Raw genomic sequence first — 18,722 nt, forward strand, 5'->3', positions numbered from 1 at the left:
TCCCTTCGCCAAACACCCCATCACCTCCCCAAAACCCCATCCCTTCCCAAACCACCAATCCCTTCCCTAACCCCCCAACCCCTCCCACACCCCCATCCCCTCCCAAACTCCCATACCATCCCCAAACCCCCCATCCCCTCGCAAACCACTCATCCCCTCCCAAATCCCCCATCCCCTCGCCAAACCACCATCCCTTTCCCAAACCCCTATCCCCTCCCCAAACCCCCATCCCCTCCCCAAACCCCCATCCCCTCCTAAACCCCCATCCCCTACCCAAACCCACCATCCCCTCCCCAAACCACCCATGACCTCCCCAAACCCCCATCCCCTCCCCAAACCCCCAGCCCCTCCCAAACCCCATCCCCTCCCACACCCCTATCCCCTCCCAAACCCCCATCCCATCCCCAAACCCCCATCCCCTCCCAAAACCCCATCCCCTCCCCAAACCCCCATCCCATCCCAAAACCCCCATCCCCTCCCAAATCCCCATCCCCTCCCCAAACCCCCCATCCCCTCCCAAACCTCCATCCGCTCCCACACCCCTATCCCCTCCCAAACCCGCATCCCCTCCCCAAAACCCCATCTCCTCCCCAAATCCCCATCCCGTCCCAAAACCCCATCCCCTCCCACACCCCTATCCCCTCCCAAACTCCCATCCCCTCCCAAATCCCCCATCCCCTCCCAAAACCCCCATCCCCTCCCAAAACCGCCATTTCTTCCCCAAAACCCCTCATCCACTCCCCAATCCCCATCCCCTCCCAAACCCCATCCCCTCCCAAAACCCCCATCCCCTCCCAAAACCGCCATTTCTTCCCCAAAGCCCCTCATCCACTCCCCAACCCCTATCCCCTACTAAACCCTCATCCCCTCCCCAAAGCCCCCCCCCCCCCCCCTCCCCTCCCAAACCCCCAGCTCCGTACCGCACAGGACAAACGGCTCCTGTTTTGCAGTTCAACTGAATTCACAGTTCGGCTCAGAGTTTTTTTTAAACAACTGAATCACTGCGCATATTGAGATGGTGATTTTCTCTGAGAAATACATTTCCCAGACACCAGGGAGACGAAATGTTTTGAATCAGGTTATGTGTCGGGGGCGGGGAGTGGGCAGTGGGAACTCGCCTCCCCGATCTCTGATCAGTTAACGCAAAGATGAAGAATATTTCTGTGTGCTGTCTTTTCATTCTGGAGCGAGTGCATTCCCCATGAAAAGCAAGCGCGGGAAAGGAGCAGATAAAGGTTACATGTTGCTTTCCACGTTGGGCTAGAGGAACTGAAACATGGGCTGCCATGAGGAGTGTAAAATAACCCATATGGAATCTCTCAAAACATACACGGAACATGGCACCGATACCGCCATAGCACATGTCATCGAGACGGCTTCGAAAGGCAGGCGGACATGATCTTACATATGTGCAGATTTCATGTCACGCTTGAAGCCCCACTTATGAAATTGATTTATTTACATTTTGCTGCGCGTCTTATTTACCAGAGAACTGATTCTGATTGTCCACGGGGGAGACGCGGGGATGAGACTGCGATGTTCTATTGTATTTATAAATAACACATTTCGTCGGCTGTAGGCTATAAGCGGGCAAGGCATTATTTTCACCGTATGCATTTGATTTACCATTTAAATATGCTAACAGTCTTGTTTCATACCCACACCTTGTATATACACAAAACAAGGATGGAACTCCAGATATACAGAGAGAAATTGGCTGGACCATAATCCACGCCACATCCGTGTCGTTGCTGTAATGTTGATCGCTTCAGTGGTTTTCATTTGATTCCCACTTATTGTTATACAGACGGAAAAGACCGCTTTTCATCTGAAGAGAATCTGTGTAGTTCCTGCATCACCTCTAAAGGCAACTTTCTTAATGCACTGTTTAAATATTAGCTTAAATGTTCAGTCACTGACTTAGGTAGTTGACGTGGTATCCCGTGAAAAAAAAACTATCGAGTCCTCTTTGTAACGACACATGAACAATATTTATACGAAAATGGCTGGTATATTTTATTCGGCACATTAACGAGTCTGGCAAAAATCTACTGCTCGGAGTCCAGTTGTAATCGGCGCTAGAAGCCAGCAATGTGATGTTGACTGGTTTAACCGCCTTCTCTATACATACACAGGTGGAAATAGTTTCCTTAATGTGTGTTAAAATGCAAAATAGCCGTGTTTAATCTATATGAGCAACGCCAGATTAGACTCAAAGCAATGGATCTTGAGATTCAGGTGTATTATAAACAGAAAATGCTGGAGATTTTAAATCGTGATTGTAATACAAAGTGCACTCACATCTGCCTTAAAGCGGCTTTTACAGCCAAGTTGTTGCACCTGAGCAGCGCATTCATCTTGTTTACGTTTCTATGTTCTTAATCACTTCGATTCATCGACGTCTGTTGATTTATTCCACGAGTTTCAATGCATTTTTTGAAAATAAATTTAGTTATGCGATTAAAGCATGCATTAAAGTCATTTTGCAAATCAGGTATGGGGTGCTTTATTTAAAGGACTGTGCCATTTCTGCATTTTTCTAGGAATTGCACTCACACTGCTTCACTGAAATGAGAGTTTGAAGTCATTTTTCTCTTTGTAGCTGCGGGATTTGTTTTGCTCAGCTTGGCACTTTCACTGGATCAGATTTAAGAAGCCCCTTTAATTGGTTTATGAATAACACAACGTTCTATTCTTTCTCTTTTGTTTCACTCTTCTTCCTGAATTTAAATAAAGATAGCTCTTTAGTATTAAAAGTGGAAGAAAATTACATGTAATTACCTTTGACTGTAAAAACGCTGTAATCAGCGGGCTACAATAAAAATTACCGTAATTATAGTCGCTTTTATGATGGTCTAAGCCTTTCTCGTGAATAATAACGCAAATTGTACCAAATATCAGCTTTAAATTGGATGGGTCTGCAGCTGGAGGTTTTTGTTTAGTATTGATCGTGTTGGATTCTACATTAGATTTTCGCAGTTCGAGAAAAGCAGTCAATATTGCCAGCGGAGTGGCGAGTCCATTAAATGAGATCAGACCCATGGCTGATAATAGAGCTCTGTAATTTACTTCCTTGGGTTTTCACTACAATCAAACAACGTTACGTTGGTAAGTAATGATGGTTTTGTACATACTGCGAGTTATTTTCATTTTGGAATCTTGTGCATGCCTTTCTTTTGTCAATTGTGATCAATGGCTTAGCTTCAATGGTTCTCAACTGGATGTTTGCAGGTCCACGGTGATACAACTTTGGATTGTGTGTAGCATTCTTATCGTTCGCTTGTTTCTAGCTCGCTTAATATTATTCATTTGTGAACAATAGTTTACAACAACGAAAATCTGCGCATTTCTTTTGTGAAACTTCACAACATTATATAGCAGTTTGTGTTTAATTATTGTTTTATCAATGGTAAACTATTTTATGTGTAGTTTCCGTGGTCTTTTTGTCTTAGAAAGGATTATTTTAATGTAAGGATATGCCAAGCACATCTTTAAAATGTGTTCTCGGGATGTTGGCCATTCGGTCAAGGCTGAATTTTCCATATTAACATAGCACAGCGATAGGCCGAGTTCTGAAATTCCTAGCAGTTTCCCCCAGAAACAAACCATTAGAAAAAACATCCACAATGTTGACGAAGCGGAACCAGTGGTTAGCAAGCAGTAAATCGCTGAATTGAAATTCTTTAAATGTGGGTAGAAACGATGGTGACGGCAAGACACGTATGATTTATGGAGTTTATGATTTATTACTCAGTATGAAAGAGACATAAAACATATAAACTATGTACAACTAAAAATTAAACAATATATACATACAAGTTGTCATTATATAAGCTTCCAGTGCGTCTTGGCATCACCAACCCATGCTGTTTTAAAACCAGCATATAATCTTCCATATTGCATTCATATTTGTGGTCATTGGCTATCATGGAATCTATGGAGGCAGTGGCAGTTCTTTTGTCATGTCTACAGTCACCGACTTTTCCTCATTTTTTGCCCACTGCCAGTCTGTTTTCACATATCTTTTAGCAACGGAGATGCTTGCTCGATCTCCCATCCAAAGTGGTACCATGGCCATCTGGACACTGCCAAACGATGGGTTCGCTCTCACCCCATTGTGTTCTGTCCATTGAGAGTTACCGGCCTCGCACTGTCACATTAGCTGTCTTTGCACGGTGTCCTGGTGAGCCGTGGAGTACCAGGGGGAATAACCAGCCATATAATTGTTCGGGGTCATATTAACGCCTTTGGCCGAAGTTGAGATGTCCCACACTGGTGGCATGGCTGGGGATCGAGGGGAAAGAGCTGCCGTCCCTGGCAGAGAATCGTTCTCAGGAGGATTGCCGCCCTGTTTCATCAGTTTCTTAAATTTTGAACGTTTGTTCTGGAACCAGATCTTCACCTACAATAATATTTTTTTTAAAAAAGGAAATGCAGGGGCTTTATACGGCGGCCAACATCTTTGATTTGAATTCACTAAAGTATTCAACGTTGCTGATATTGAAATAATTGCAATATGGTATAGGATTATAATCAGAAGCGGTACATCAGAAAGACTAAACAAACCAAATGGCAGACTGAAAGCAAATAGTTGCGTTCCAGCAAATAATTTTACATACATTCTTCGATCTGTTTCAGCATTTTAAAAATATCAATGCGACTGGAACATCGCTTTACTAAAAATCCTTTTGTTGTATATAAAATGTTTTCTCCTTCTCACTGACGAGGAAATGTTACCCTGGTCTGTGAAGTCATTATGAGGTAATAACGCTATAAATTTCACATCTTCTGGCATTAGTTTCCCTCTTTAGACTGTATTAAAATAATGCTCGGGTTATAAGGAGACATTAAAATAATATAATCATTTAAATAATTTCTGACGTTTTCACAATGTGTGGGAGACATTTCCATATCTTCCCTCTAATTCCCTTTATAGTTAGAAAATAAGATTCTGATAATCAGGTGTGACATGTCACACAATCTTCAAAATATTTCACCTTATTAACTGGCTTAAACATGTGTTTTACAATAAATAAGTGGAACTTATTGTAAAAGCAACACTTTCGGATTGACTAGTAAAACGATAAGGTTCAAACCACCTGAGATTTAAATGAAGTTCAGATTAAACGCAAGGACTGGAATGATTAAAATTGCAAAGAGAAACCTCTCAGTGGATGTATTTCCACCTTGAACGTCTCCTGAGTCTGACATGGAGAAATGCAGAAAAATTATAATTAACACTTTAAAAAAATAATATCGTATTGCAAAATTTCACAGTAGAGTTAACAGCTTTCAAATGTTAATTATCCTGTCAATTCCACGCAGAAAGTCAATAATGATATAATTTTACAATATTTGCACATTATGTGATAAGTTTTTAATGATTATATATCTGCTGCCTCTCAACTGAGTTATACAACATTTCTCACTGTAATTACAATCGCTTTTCAAGAATACACTTTGTTTATTTTGTTGATCACATGTGGTTCCCTACATTCCCCCCTCCCCCACTATCTAAATTAAAGGGGCATATCATTAATGATTTTTTTTGCCTCATCTCTTCCTACGGCACCCCAACCCCCCTCCCCACCCCCCAAAAACCGAAGATTGCTCGTGGTGAAGTAGCAACAGTGTTTGACAGGTCGCTCAAAACAAAGAGGGGTAATCAACGGTATGTTATGAACTTGAGTGATAAACTCTTTGCACAAATATAGAATGGGTCTAATCATCAGCTAAATCAATTGTTTTCAAATGTATTAGATCTTAGGAAGTTTGTAACAGTGGGAAAGGGAAATGTATTGAAAAGAGGAAACTGCCAGCCACAGCAAAGGACAGTGAAATAGACGAGGAGCAGTCACTACTGTTGTATTCCCACTCCGTTTTGTAAAATAATACCTGAAATATCTAAGGAAGTCTGACATCCGAAAAAACTAGATTGTTCTTGTAAGCTTGAAACCAAATCAGTCACTTCAGCAAATGTACTTGTATCTTGACAATACTACAATACTCTTGTCGCTCAATAAATAATCCTTCTTTGCTGCTTTGTCTTGATTTAGAAATTACCAGCCCTTCTATTTGCACAGATACTTTTCAGGAAACTCTCTTAAAGCGAGATGAAAACTGCTTACTGACATATTTGAATTATGTAAAATATGAATATTCTCATTGGTTCCTAATGAAAAATAATCTTGTAATTGATATGGATAAAACATTGTTTCTAGGTGCTGCGGATAGAGACGAACGATTATAGTGACTGGCCAAGGGTCAGTTAAACCCTTAACAAACACATAACTCTATTCAATTGCTGGCCTCCCCATTGTTCTGTACACATCAGTGCCGAAATTTACAAGCACGGGCAGCGGCTGGAAACGAATCAAGGAAGCGCGTTATAATAAACAGCAATCTTCGGTTCAATAGTCTATTAGTGGCGAGGTTTTCCAAGGCTGTTTATCCAGGGTTTAACCACATCTCATATTTTACCGTCATGCCTTTCTAAATACATGCCTTCTTATCATTATCGAGCAAATGGAAAGTCATACACTAAACTGTATTCTTCCAAACATGTTCAGTGGGCGCGCTTGAAGCTTTTAAGTATGTGGGATACTTTGTCAACTCATGTTTCAAAGAGAACACAATTGAATTCAGAGCGGCAGAGAAATGGAATAGACCCCGTGCCAAAACTTGAGGCAATTACCACCATTTTGTTTAAATGCTGATATTTCTGACGCCCCAAATGGGGGCAATCGTTCAATTCTGCAACGAGGCTATCTTTTAGCTTCGCCCAGGCACATTTTGAATAAATTGAGCTTTATAAGCTTGAAAAGATAATATTCTTCTGCGGTGGAAGCTTCGATTCAATTACAAACAGATCGTGAATGTGGTCAAGTTGTATTGAGTAGACTTATTGTGGTTTTGGATAGTTTGCACTGAAAGCAGCAAAGTCTGGACACACGCCTCTTGGAGCTCTCGGCTTTATAACATAGTCAAAATTGTTCTTAAATATCACATAACCGGACAGACACACTTCAACTGCCAATCATTTTTCGAGGATGGCGTTTAAATAGATTTTAGATCGAATTACACTATGACAAAAAAGTATCCTGATAAGAAGTAAAAAGGAACAAATTGGCGAGACGAGGCATTCTGGTTTGATTTAATTTGATATTTGTTACAGGGTTAGGCCCACACGCTGCTGTTAAAGCTGCACTTACCATTCTGATCTGTAGAGCGTCGGTCTGGACAGAAATTAAAGTTATATGTAAAGATAATTATCTAAAATTGAACGGCGTAAGTATGTATAGCGAGCTGGACAATGAGCTCAGAAGTGGACATGTTATGTTTCTGTGCCATCTTTACCGAGTCACTTCGTGTCTGGATCATGCAGCCTCGGAGAATCTCGCTAAAGCGGGCCTTTCTGTGCAACTTGACTTGCGTTGGCATTAAATGTAGCTTGAAAAACTAACAGGCGACAAGAAGGGCGAACGCCAGAAGGCGTCGTTCTTCCCAGCTACCTGGGAATAATGATTCTTTCCTGGGCACTGTACCTGTGTCTGTGTGAGTCCCAGCGAGGCGGCCAGCTCAGCTCTCTCGGGCAAAGCCAAGTACTGAGTCTGCTGAAAACGATGATTTAACGCCTGCAGCTGCAGGCTTGAGTAAATAGTGCGAGGCTTGCGGATCTTTTTCCCTTTTCCATTAAAACGGATCTCTCCATTTTCAATCACTGTCGTCTTTTGTTGTTCTGCAAAAACAAGCATATGGTACACGGTGTGGACGGCCCGGTTCACAGCACATTCCTACATCTATGCAAATATACATTCCTCTCGCGATCTCCTTTTCTCAGAGATATTAAAGAGCTATATTCCATAATGGATGTTTAGAAGCATCAACAACCGTGTGGCCTGGTGAAAATAATCTGGAGAGCTCCATTACCTTTAGCCCCCTGGTAAATTACAGTAAACAAACATGCTGAGTGCACTGGCTATCTGAAAGAAGCAATTTAACAGTAAGATGTATTAATTAATGAAACGTCAGTTGCTTGCAAATGCATGTACACGGCAGCACGCAATTGACAGAGCCAGCAGGGTTTGTTGTAAGTTATATTGCCTCAAATGAATAGCTCGGAATCTAAATTCCGTTTACAGATTGACATCATGTCCACGGTCATCACCTTCCTGTTTACTTTTACTTCTCTCTGTCGAAAATTGTTCCCAAATCTATTCCAAGCGTGCTGACAGACATCCCCATTAAAACATCCCCAACAAAAGAAGGAAAAGAGGCGTAAGGCTGGGCGAGTTAACATTTTTCATGAGGACCTTCTAAAAGGAAGATTGAAGGAATAAAGTTAAATTCAGAAACAACAAAGAAAGAAAAAAATCAGCCATCGTGCAGAGAAAGAAAGAAAAAAATGTGACTCAAAACGTTGAACGTGCTTTTTTCTTCTACGGTTCAAACTATCTGCAGTTTGCACCCACCAGAGAGTATTACTGTTCATCTAATCAAGAACACGGAAAGGCCGAATCTGGATCACACTGGGTCTGATCGAAGACTCACCTGTCTCATCTAAACGTGTCTCGCTACCAGTGTTGTTGCTGTGGTAGGACGGCAGGTAGGGACTGTGATGAGAGTGAGTCATGTAGGGATAAGGCAAGGATCTGTTGTAAGTGTTGGCGGCCGGGTACGAGCTGTCGTGCTGGTGTGAGTGTCCTCCTGAGTGCAGGCAATGCACCGGGTACTGACCGTGAGACATGGCTGGAGAGCTCTGCTGGGATTGCTGACCAAATTCCATGAAAGCAGATTTAGAGTCCGGGGCTTCCAAACCGTCAGCCATCGTAGTCATGGTCATTATAAAACTTCAACTGGGGGGAGGGGGCGAAAAAACTCTTAAAGGCGAAATGCTTGTCTTTTTCATGAAGAGCCTAAATCTTCCGAGGAGAAAGCGCGAGCGTGTTAACTCCTTTTTGCAAGTTAAAGGTTATTTTGGGTTTCCAATTTGAATGGAGAAAGGATGGAGTTGTTGCACTCTTTTAGTGGATTCTGCTAAAGTTAAGGCTCTGCTTTCAGACTTGATGCAGATGCTGTAATGTGCCACAAGTCGAATGGTTTGTCTCCAAAGGGCAGCCGCTCCTGATTGGTCATCTCTTTGCCTCGTCACCCTCCTGCCACTACAACTGGATTCACTGGATGCAGTTAACAGTGGGTTAACCCGGCTCAGTTAAAACACAGCCCAAATAACCTTCTGCAACAAAGCTAACAATTCCTCTCCTTTTCACACACACCCAAAGGAATTATAACCTTCAAACAGCACTGCTGTTTGTAGAGTAGATTGAGAATCTGGTGTCAAAGGACTGAATTTTTACTCAGCTTATTTATTTAATAAAGCTAAACAGCAAAGACAACTTAAACATTAGCCAGAGTTGTCCAGATGTGCAAATAGAACGGGCGCATGCGGCATATTACAAGGAGTTAATCGATATTTTGCACCGCAGATGAAAATATTAATTTCATCAGCAGGAGGACGAAGACAGTAACTCGTCGTACAAAACAGCAGAGAGAGCAAGACATCTGTTTCATGTATCCCAGTAAAGGAAATGCCCAGCGCTATCGGTTAACTCGCCTTGTTTTACTGGAATCAGAAAGTGTTCCACTGCTTGAAAGATATGCAAATTATGAATGTGGTTGGCGATTTGGCAAATTTGAGTTAATACATAAAGTGACAATTTAAAGATATCTGCACCAACCTTACTAAATTAGTTAGGTTTAAATTATGAATGACTTCATTGTATTATCAATATAATTAAATACGTAACCGTGTGTTATATTTATTTTTGGATATGTGTAGAGATAATTATGGTCCTACTTAGAAATACACAAAATTTATCGTGATTATTTTCGAATTGCTGCAATGAATTTTCCCACAATCGTCTTGTAATGATTATGACCGCATTTGGAATAAGGTAGTGGATATAGCATAAATTATCCTCTAATTATACGCTACTGTCGCATCAATTATCCTCTTATCAAAGTGGTTGTCTAACTGCAGCGTTTAGTTTCAATGCTCATTTCACTATAAAAAGAACTTTATAACTATTATTTACACGGTCCTTTAAATTTCATCTCACGGACCGAACTATCCTTTTCCCCAGCGATCAATCGAGAGGGAATATTCTGGGAAGGCGCGCTGAATGAAATCACTGAAGTCTCTATTTGCGACAGCAAATGTTTTAAATAACTACATTCAGATGACATATCAATCATATGAATTCTGTAGCAGTCTCGTGCACCCACCTGACAGAAGAGGTAAGACCGATTTAAATATTATTTAAAAAAAATAAACCTCCCAAAGCAATATTGGTTTTGGTGTACCACTCTTAATTGGAATGGCAATTAGACAATAATTCCTTTACTGGCGAATGAACTGACCCTAATCTATTTAAATAACGCATTAATAGTGTTAAATGACTCCAACATGAATGTAGCATAGTAAATGTGAAACAATATATGTGTGCATGTTCTCGGCGCGTTGACTGGTCAGAATATAGTCTGGGGCTATCTTTTAGTATCATTGCATCACCGGGTGATTTTAGTGCACTGTCTGTTCGGAGTGGGGTAAGGTTTCTGTATGTGGTTTGGAGGAGTTTGGGAGCCGCATCATTGCCTCCGAATACATCTTGCTACCTCCTGTTTTTTTTAAATCTTTGCTTTCCTATTAACACGAGAGGAGGAAATCTGATCCACATCACACGATGAACAGACAATTCAAGATTACAATTCCACATATAGACAGCTTATACGTTTCAATAAGCCGAGGGATGCCTTTCAGCCCAGTAGATTATTTGTCGATTTCAGATCATTTTCACACAGATACTTAACCATTGATTTGTGTCAATTTGGTCACAGGCCAGGCCTTCAGCAAGCACAGGGTTTTGCAATAGTGACTGAAATCACACAGAAAAAAGCGTGGTCGTTGAGAAAGAAAGCGAAGGTACAAATCTAAACTGTCCAATGCCTTTCTACATTATTCACGACTAGCTCAGGAAACAGAATCTGAACTTTGAAAAAAATTGTTCGTTTGTAAACGTGTGGAAAGTAGCGGAGGTCCTGACACGTTAAGAAACGTAACAACGACCTGCGGTTCGTTACTCGGGTCAGTAAACGTTAGTAATTAACGTTCGTAATAAAGCATAACACACTCCAATATGCTTTCTGATGACATTACAGACACAACATCTAAAATAAACAATGAACTTCCTGAACTGGATTTTGTTACATTAGCACAATATTACATTATCAATAATACGTTTGTTCTTATTTTTAAAGCGTCGACTTAAAAATGAAAAGGCACTGTACTTTGCACTCTCAGTGATTAAAGAGTAGAGCACTAAACTAGTAGTGGCTCTTGTGACTGATTTCAGTGGTGGGACCACACCTTTGATAGTACAGTAATTGAAAGGCAGAACCCATTTCAATGGAGCTATTGGGGTGTTAGAACCATTATTTCTGCGCTCCATTGCCAACAGCGATGTGTTCCTTTTAGTGTTGATTAAAGCTGGGCATTGTGCTCAGAACAGTTTGTTGTCTGGTCTTATTGCTCCCACCGAGAAGTTAAATTCGTGACGATAAACGGGTTGGAATTGTTCAGAACAGAATGCGGTTGCATTTTAAAACCTATATATTTTTTGTTTCTGTGGCAGGTGCAACTAGGCACTAACATTCAGCACTGTAGCTTAACTGAGTGTTCAAATACATGCCGAGCACATGGCCAAATACACACGCTTGAATCATCATGATTGATAAGACAAGAAATGTTACGCGTGATCAGTATTATGTGACAAGTTGCAGTGTATTTATCCAGATATCAATCGCTAAAAATATAAAAATATATTTATGTATAAATGTGCTGAATCTATATGTAAAGGGCTAGGTTCGTGTGTTTGGAATGTTGTGTTTAAAATATATCCGGTACATAAGCGAATCTTTTAAAATAACTCCGATACATTCTGATTCAATAAAGTACGCTTAACCAAGATTTAATTTGTTTGTTAAGGCTACTATATCTAGTCTTATGAAAAGACTGCGTGCTGTCTCTCTGGGCCTTATTGATACGACAGGATTAGATTTTGTTTATATTGATGTAAACGCAGCTCTGCAAACAAATAAGCACCGTGGGCAACGTTTCAATATGTGCGGCCTTTTATTATTGTCCAGTAAAACATTGTGGGAACACGGAAATGATCGACTGCTCCATATTTGTCAGGAGACCCATGCAATTTGATGGAAGCAGACCTTTATGGCGCTCGTAGAATCTGAAGGCATAGTGGACATTTGTCCTTCTGATACCACCCCTCCCCCCACCCCTGTTGCCACCATATTCCCTCATAGTTCATCTTCAATGAGCAATAAACAAATTAGTTTAACAATCTCCCGATACCACACAAACCATGACACAATTTCCTAACATGGAAGAAAACATTTTCTTGTGAAAACACCGGGACCTTGAAAGAAGAATCTGATGTTAACTGGTTGAGTGTCGATATACATGAAATCGATGCTCAGATATTTTCCAGAGGCATCGTCATTTAAAGCTGCACTGACAATGGTCTGAAGCGTGCACAATACAGTTGTAGACAAACCCCAGGAGTGGAGGGAAATGGTTGCACTGAGCACAGTGAGCAGATTGCCTTAAAACGTGTACTGGAGGTTGTTTAAAGCAAATTAGCAGATAAGATAATTAGAATCTTGAAGGGAATCTTTCAGCGCCTCAATGATGCAATGCTTAGAAAACAAACCGGACTGAACATTCACCACTTGCGTACAATATGTTTATGAGCAGATGACTATAATCTCTTTGCGTTGTGGAGAGTGAAAACATAACAATTGCTCAATAAGACTCTATAGAAAAAAAGCTTTGAGGACAGCATCATGGCCGAAATACATGGTTGAAGTGAAATAGCTGAACTGTATAACTGTAGAAGGCAGTGCATTAACCTAGTTATAAAAGTACTTACCCATCTAAAAATGTTTCACATTCTGTAGTGACTATTCAACTGACATCACCAGGGGTCTAACTACTTTGGCTGATATTTAGACGTTAGCGGTGAGAGCACAGCACTTTCTTTTTTGGTAAGCACACTAAGATCGCTTCTCAGATGTCGACGTGCAGGCGTCGATGGTTTCCACTCGGATTGTGTGAAATAAATGGCAGCTAAAATATTACATATGAATTCTACACCAGCTCTACCATGTAACACGCTGCACCTCACATCAATTGGAATAGACATCAGGGGGGGGGGGGTGCAGAAATACCCTCCTGTTATGAACAGAAAGTGCTGCATTTTGTTAGCAAATGAAATGCTTATAAATCTATGACATTTAATCCACAATATGAAAATTGCTGTTATCGTCAGAAGGATAAATTATCCTTGTTGCAATTGCCTTCATTCCTGCTACAATTAGACTGAAAACATACTGGTTGAAAATAAGTATTCGCATCTTGCTTCCCTTAATCACAAAAAACTAAAACTAAAAAAAAAATGTTCATATTTTTTACGCTTTAACACAAATGACACTGCAATCTATACAAAGGAAATTAAAACACTTGCTCCTGTTTTGAAGCAAGACTGACACATTGAAGAGCTTGGCCACAAAGTCTTTTTAACTTTGGAAAGATTGTAGATACGGTCTTTCCCAGGGAGTTTGCTCCTAAACCTCGTTTACTGGGAGAATTACATGTTGCAGCATGGTACCAGTTGCAGCTTTACGAATGGCGAATGCTGAGCTGTTCAAAGCAAATAAACAAATGAAAATGATTAAACACTTCTGCACGTAGGAAGGTCCATTGGCCAAAAGAAGTAACTATTCCGGATAACATGAATTAAAGTTCAATGGTGAAGCAATCATTCACAGCAAACACATTTCCACAACAACATAGGTTAGTTATTTCAAACAACCAATTCAATATTTCACAGGGAACACAGCATTTGCATGGGTTCGGTTATTAGATGAACTATTTTGAATAAAGGGTTTGCCCCTCTCGGTTTTCAATGGGCGATTTAGGTAATTTACTACATATTTGAGGTTTGGACCGAAATTTCGCGGTCACACACTTCAACTGATCTCATTTAGTGTCAGCAGATAATAAGCTTTACTGTTTGCAAAATATCGAGAAATCCCAGGACGGAGTTAACATCTACTGACCTCTCCAACCTCCACCCCCACCACCACCACCACACGCACACCTCACCGACCCCTTCACATCACCGTAGAAGACAATCACAGTATACACGCAGAAGCCCAATCTTCGCAATAAATTGCTGGAATTTACTAATTGTGCGAAAATGATGATTTCTGACACGGCACTTTAATTTGAGAAAGTCAATGTTTTCAGTAGTATTGCAAATGCGTTTCCCGCTGCATGTGCGTTTCCGTGCCTGGCGAAGAGGAAGAGACAAAGCGGGGTTTGCGATTTAGAAAGAACAGCAGATTAATCTGTTCACAAAACTGCTGAATGAATCAGTTCGCACGGGTGCCACTTGAATGCTTTTAACATTAACACGGGATATCTCGTGACTTTAACTGTTTCAGTTTCTCCCTCATATCTCCAGATCGGAATATTTGTCTGGATTAATTTTTCATCAACCCCAGAAGTTTGCCAGATTCATTCTCTCCCGATTCCCGTTTAAACCGCGCTACTTCCAAGGAGGGTTATCAAGTTCTGGATCCTTAGCTTTTGACGAAGTTCGTGGTTTGTGTTATTCATCAAAATTTGGCCCGAAAATCTCTTCTCTCTCCCTACTTTACAAAGCTCAGAATGTTAATATCAGGCGAATGCAATCAATGTGCAAGCAGTGCAGCATCGATAACAGTATACTTGAGTTTAGAACAACGCTGTCAGCAAATAGATTGCTGGGGCAAAAATAAATGAAGTGTATGCGAAAACAAGAGACCTGTATGAAGCGATTAAACATCCAAACAGGCTTTCAGTTTTCTATTGGTTTTATTCGAGGTCTAACTAAAGATCCGAGAAAAACGAGACTGTGACTTCCTGAACATTTCCCCCGTTTTAAACATCTAAGCCATTTCTGTCCTGTTTCAATTAGAGGTGGAGAATGCGCACAACCTTATCTTTCCTTCCCCTGATTAATTGACATGGCTTTAGAGACGCTGTAATTGTAGGAAATTATGGTGATGCCAACCATGTTTTGTCAGTATAATTATCTTAGGTTTTATTTTTAGACTAGTCAACCACCGTTGAAAATAAAAGGAGAATGCCTCTAGACATTCGGAGCGCTGACATTATCAACGACATGTCCTCCGTTCTTAACTCCAGTTGTATTGTTTTTGTCATTAGGGGCTGGCTAAAAGGGAAAGGGTTGGGGGGAAGCTTGTACGTCAATAAAAAATGAGATTAGCCGTAATGGCCACCAGTCTGTTCAGGTTTGGAACCCCACACACGCACACACATGTACACCCACGAATATACATACACAGGCACACACATATGTACTCACACATATGTATATATACATACACATTAATGTATACACACAAGTGTATAAACACATGTACACACATATATATACATACGCACACACATATGCACACACACGTATATATGCAAACACATATGTAAGGACGAATTCATCAGAGTGACAGCAAGGTAGGCAATCATGGGGTGCTTTGGTAGAAGCTCTTTTCTTTTTCATATCAGAATGTACCGTTCGATGCCATTTATCACTGATGATAGAAAATTGCCCTGTTGCCAGGACACTGCTGAAATAGAGGGCATAACGCCACATTTCCATTTGTATCTTGAAAGCTATTCAAATTAATTCGCCAAACGAAGACCCTGCGGTAAACAGAGGGAGAGAAAGGATTGTGTTGTTTTGGCTTCGTTCCTAGGTTGAATTTTGTACTTATTCCTGCATATTTGTTAATTCAGAAACAGTTCCTGTAACACGACCGACCTTTAACCACGATAGCGAATGTCTATTCTTTTTGATGACCACACACAGCTAAGGCAAAACTACAAATAAACTATCAGCAACACGACATTCGCTAGAACGCCACTGCGACCAGGAAGAGATGTGATTTAGAAAAACTTTTCTGGACACATAATTTTGCAGAACACATTGGAGCTGCACTCGGCCAGAATGGATTGGCGGAGTTCAGCTTTCTTCACCATTTCATCTGAAATTTTCCTCAAAATTAAAGACATTTGCGGTTGTTAAATTTTCTCTCTGTAACCATACTGTAGATTGAATTTCTCCAGCCTTCTGAGGAGTTTATGGGGTGTCTATGTGATCTCATAGTATCACTTTTAATAATACAATATTCCACCAATGTGAAAAATTACACCATCGGAAATTGGAAGCACTGGGTGTTAATAGTGACATTTAATGTCATCTTGTTACGCAATATCGGAATATAAATTTTATGAAAGTCCCAAACCTCCCGGAAATGTCTTCCCAAACCTTTGACAGTTTGGTCCGTAGCAATATTTTGATGGAATTAATTACATTTAACCAGGACCAAACCGCAGTTAGAAATTAATTGTTTCAAAATGATTAGAATAAGGTCACATGATAGTTATCTGAAGGAAAATCATTTGTAGGCATTCTCCCAACAATTCACATAAATCTGAGTCAAATATCAGTGTGTCTGGAAAATGGAGCTGTCATCTCTCCAGGCGCCCACAACACGTGGTTCCATATTATCCTCCACATTATTCAAGGCTTTAGGCTTAGTGTGCACCACTAAGCATGTTTCTAAAATAGTTATCGTTGCGCAGAGTATCTGGTAATCTCTATTTACAAATATTTTGCAATCGTACATTTCCTCCCGAAATCGTGACGCATTATGTTAATTAAATAATGATTTTATGTTTTTATGGTGCCTATCAAGACGTGATGAGATCACAAAGTGAACTCGGCCTCAATGAATGACTTTTTGAAGTGTATTTCAGATTGTGCCGTGGGCGGGTTGACAGCTAATTCGACCACAGCCAGATCGGGGACACAAGACAAATGGCTAATGAACTCGCACTGCTGATGTCGGTTGATGTGTTGGCCAGGGACATGGGAAATCTCTTTTGCTATTCCAGAAACTCTGCCGTCGGACCTTGTGGAAGTGCCACTTTTTGGATGAGACATTAAACCGAGGCCACCTTTGCTCTTTCAGGTGAAAACAAGAGATTCCATGGCACGATTTGGAAGACGTGCAAAGAAATTACGCCCCTATTGGTCAATCAACATTGCAAAAAAACAGATCATCTGCTTATTATCACATTACTGTTTTGTGGATGTTGCTGTGAGTAAATTGGCTGCCATGTTTCCAACATTGCAACAAGAAGTCACATTGGACTCAAAACAAAACTCGGTTCTATCTCTCCACAGATGCTACCAGATCTGTTGTCCCAATGTTTTCTGTTTTGCTTTCAGATTTCCAGCATCTTCAGTGTTTTGCTTTAATTGCAACACCGGCTGCATTTAAAGTACTTCACAGGCTGCAATGGACTTTGGATGTCTTGAAGTCATGAAAGAGGCTATATAAATGCGAGTCTATGTATTTCTTTGCTACAGAATGCAGATTGAGTGTTTTCCGGATGAGGTATGGGGAGAAGTGCTAATGACATAGATTCAAATAGGAAAGTGAGCTCAGGGTAAGGTCAGGACAAATTCACTCCTTCTCTCCAAGCAATGACATAGATGACTGAAATTTATTTTGAAGAAGGTCAAGTAGGATTTTCCCAATACAACATTAAAACAAATTCTGGTACGGTAAACCATAAAAACGGATTGCATTCAGTTCTAAATGTGTTGGGCATCCCCATGTCTTACATGCTAGTCATGTTTTTATAAGTAGGTTATGGATGCCATGGTTTAATGAGAACAGGCAATGTATTGTGCTGTGTTTGATTGGTGTCAATCTTTCTATTCCTCACTGTATAGCAGCTTTGACACATTAGTACTAAAGTGACCTGTTGATGAGAGTGGTGCAATATGAATACCAACAAAGGTTGGTGTATATATGAACACAGACACAGCCTCTTCACTGTTGCCATTGCTCTGAATTACTTATTCATGTGAGTGCACAGCACACTGAACTGCACTAATCTCACGTACCTGAACACCACGGACGCCTGACAGGAGGGGAAAATAGACCAGAAAACTCAATTTTTTTTTGTATTGCATTTAAGCTTATTTTTGTGTAACTAATATTTTACTGAAGCAAACAGTATTCAGTATTTCATATGTATTGGTAAAAATGTGTTTTTCAACATTCTGAGACGTCTTTTCATTGTATATAAATAAACAGGAGGAAAACAGAATAAACATTTAATATGCTTACGAATGTCTTTTTTGTAATACAGCTGGCAGTCAGAGTTTTGATCCAAATATTGATTTCCTCCAAATATTGACCAGGTTCTACAGACTTGCAAGGATCAAAACAATCAATTTTTAAACAATTTAGCCATTCCACTTGACTGTACATTGTGGTTTATTGCAATTGCTAATTGTTGATACCATCTCCATAACAGCAGAAAAAAAAGTTGCTAATTTCCTGATCAGTGAAAGAATTCCTAGAACATCTGGGTGGGAAAGGGATACTGGGAGATTAGTTTGAATGTCAACAATAAACATGCTTGATTAGGTATGTGCCATGTTACAACAGTTATGGCTTGAAAGTATGTTAATAGATTCATTGCATCTTTATTAAGAGCTTTG

General features: G+C 40.4%; 1 protein-coding gene and 1 long non-coding RNA gene across 3 annotated transcripts in view; one reads left to right on the forward strand and one right to left on the reverse strand.

Annotated features, from left to right (window-relative positions):
- LOC140425135 (uncharacterized) overlaps window positions 1-18,344 on the forward strand; it is a 40,968-nt gene extending 22,624 nt beyond the window's left edge. The window contains exons 2-4 of one of the 2 annotated variants that reach the window (XR_011947770.1): window positions 2,970-3,108; window positions 10,143-10,296; window positions 16,961-18,344. This is a non-coding gene — a long non-coding RNA (uncharacterized lncRNA). The remainder of the gene's footprint in view (window positions 1-2,969; window positions 3,109-10,142; window positions 10,297-16,960) is intronic. The other variant, XR_011947771.1, reaches the window with a different exon arrangement.
- Window positions 3,722-9,179, reverse strand: dlx6a (distal-less homeobox 6a). Its single transcript, XM_072509059.1, has 3 exons — window positions 8,551-9,179; window positions 7,545-7,738; window positions 3,722-4,402 (listed from the first exon to the last, which is right to left on the reverse strand). The coding sequence occupies exons 1-3, from the start codon at window positions 8,840-8,842 to the stop codon at window positions 4,154-4,156; spliced, it is 735 nt and encodes a 244-aa protein (XP_072365160.1). The 5' UTR covers window positions 8,843-9,179; the 3' UTR covers window positions 3,722-4,153.
- Window positions 18,345-18,722: the final 378 nt, after the last annotated feature.

The sequence above is a fragment of the Scyliorhinus torazame genome, chromosome 6, assembly GCF_047496885.1.
Source record: "Scyliorhinus torazame isolate Kashiwa2021f chromosome 6, sScyTor2.1, whole genome shotgun sequence".
NCBI classification, from domain to species: Eukaryota; Metazoa; Chordata; class Chondrichthyes; order Carcharhiniformes; family Scyliorhinidae; genus Scyliorhinus; species Scyliorhinus torazame.

Bases quoted from the DNA above. Each gene is read 5' to 3' on its own strand.
- dlx6a (XM_072509059.1), bottom strand. From the start codon at position 8,842: ATGACCATGACTACGATGGCTGACGGTTTGGAAGCCCCGGACTCTAAA. The intron at 7,739-8,550 runs GTGAGTCTTCGA...TTGTTTTTGCAG, and splicing joins GACACGTTTAGATGAGACAG to AACAACAAAAGACGACAGTG. The intron at 4,403-7,544 runs GTACAGTGCCCA...ATATTATTGTAG, and splicing joins TGGGACTCACACAGACACAG to GTGAAGATCTGGTTCCAGAA.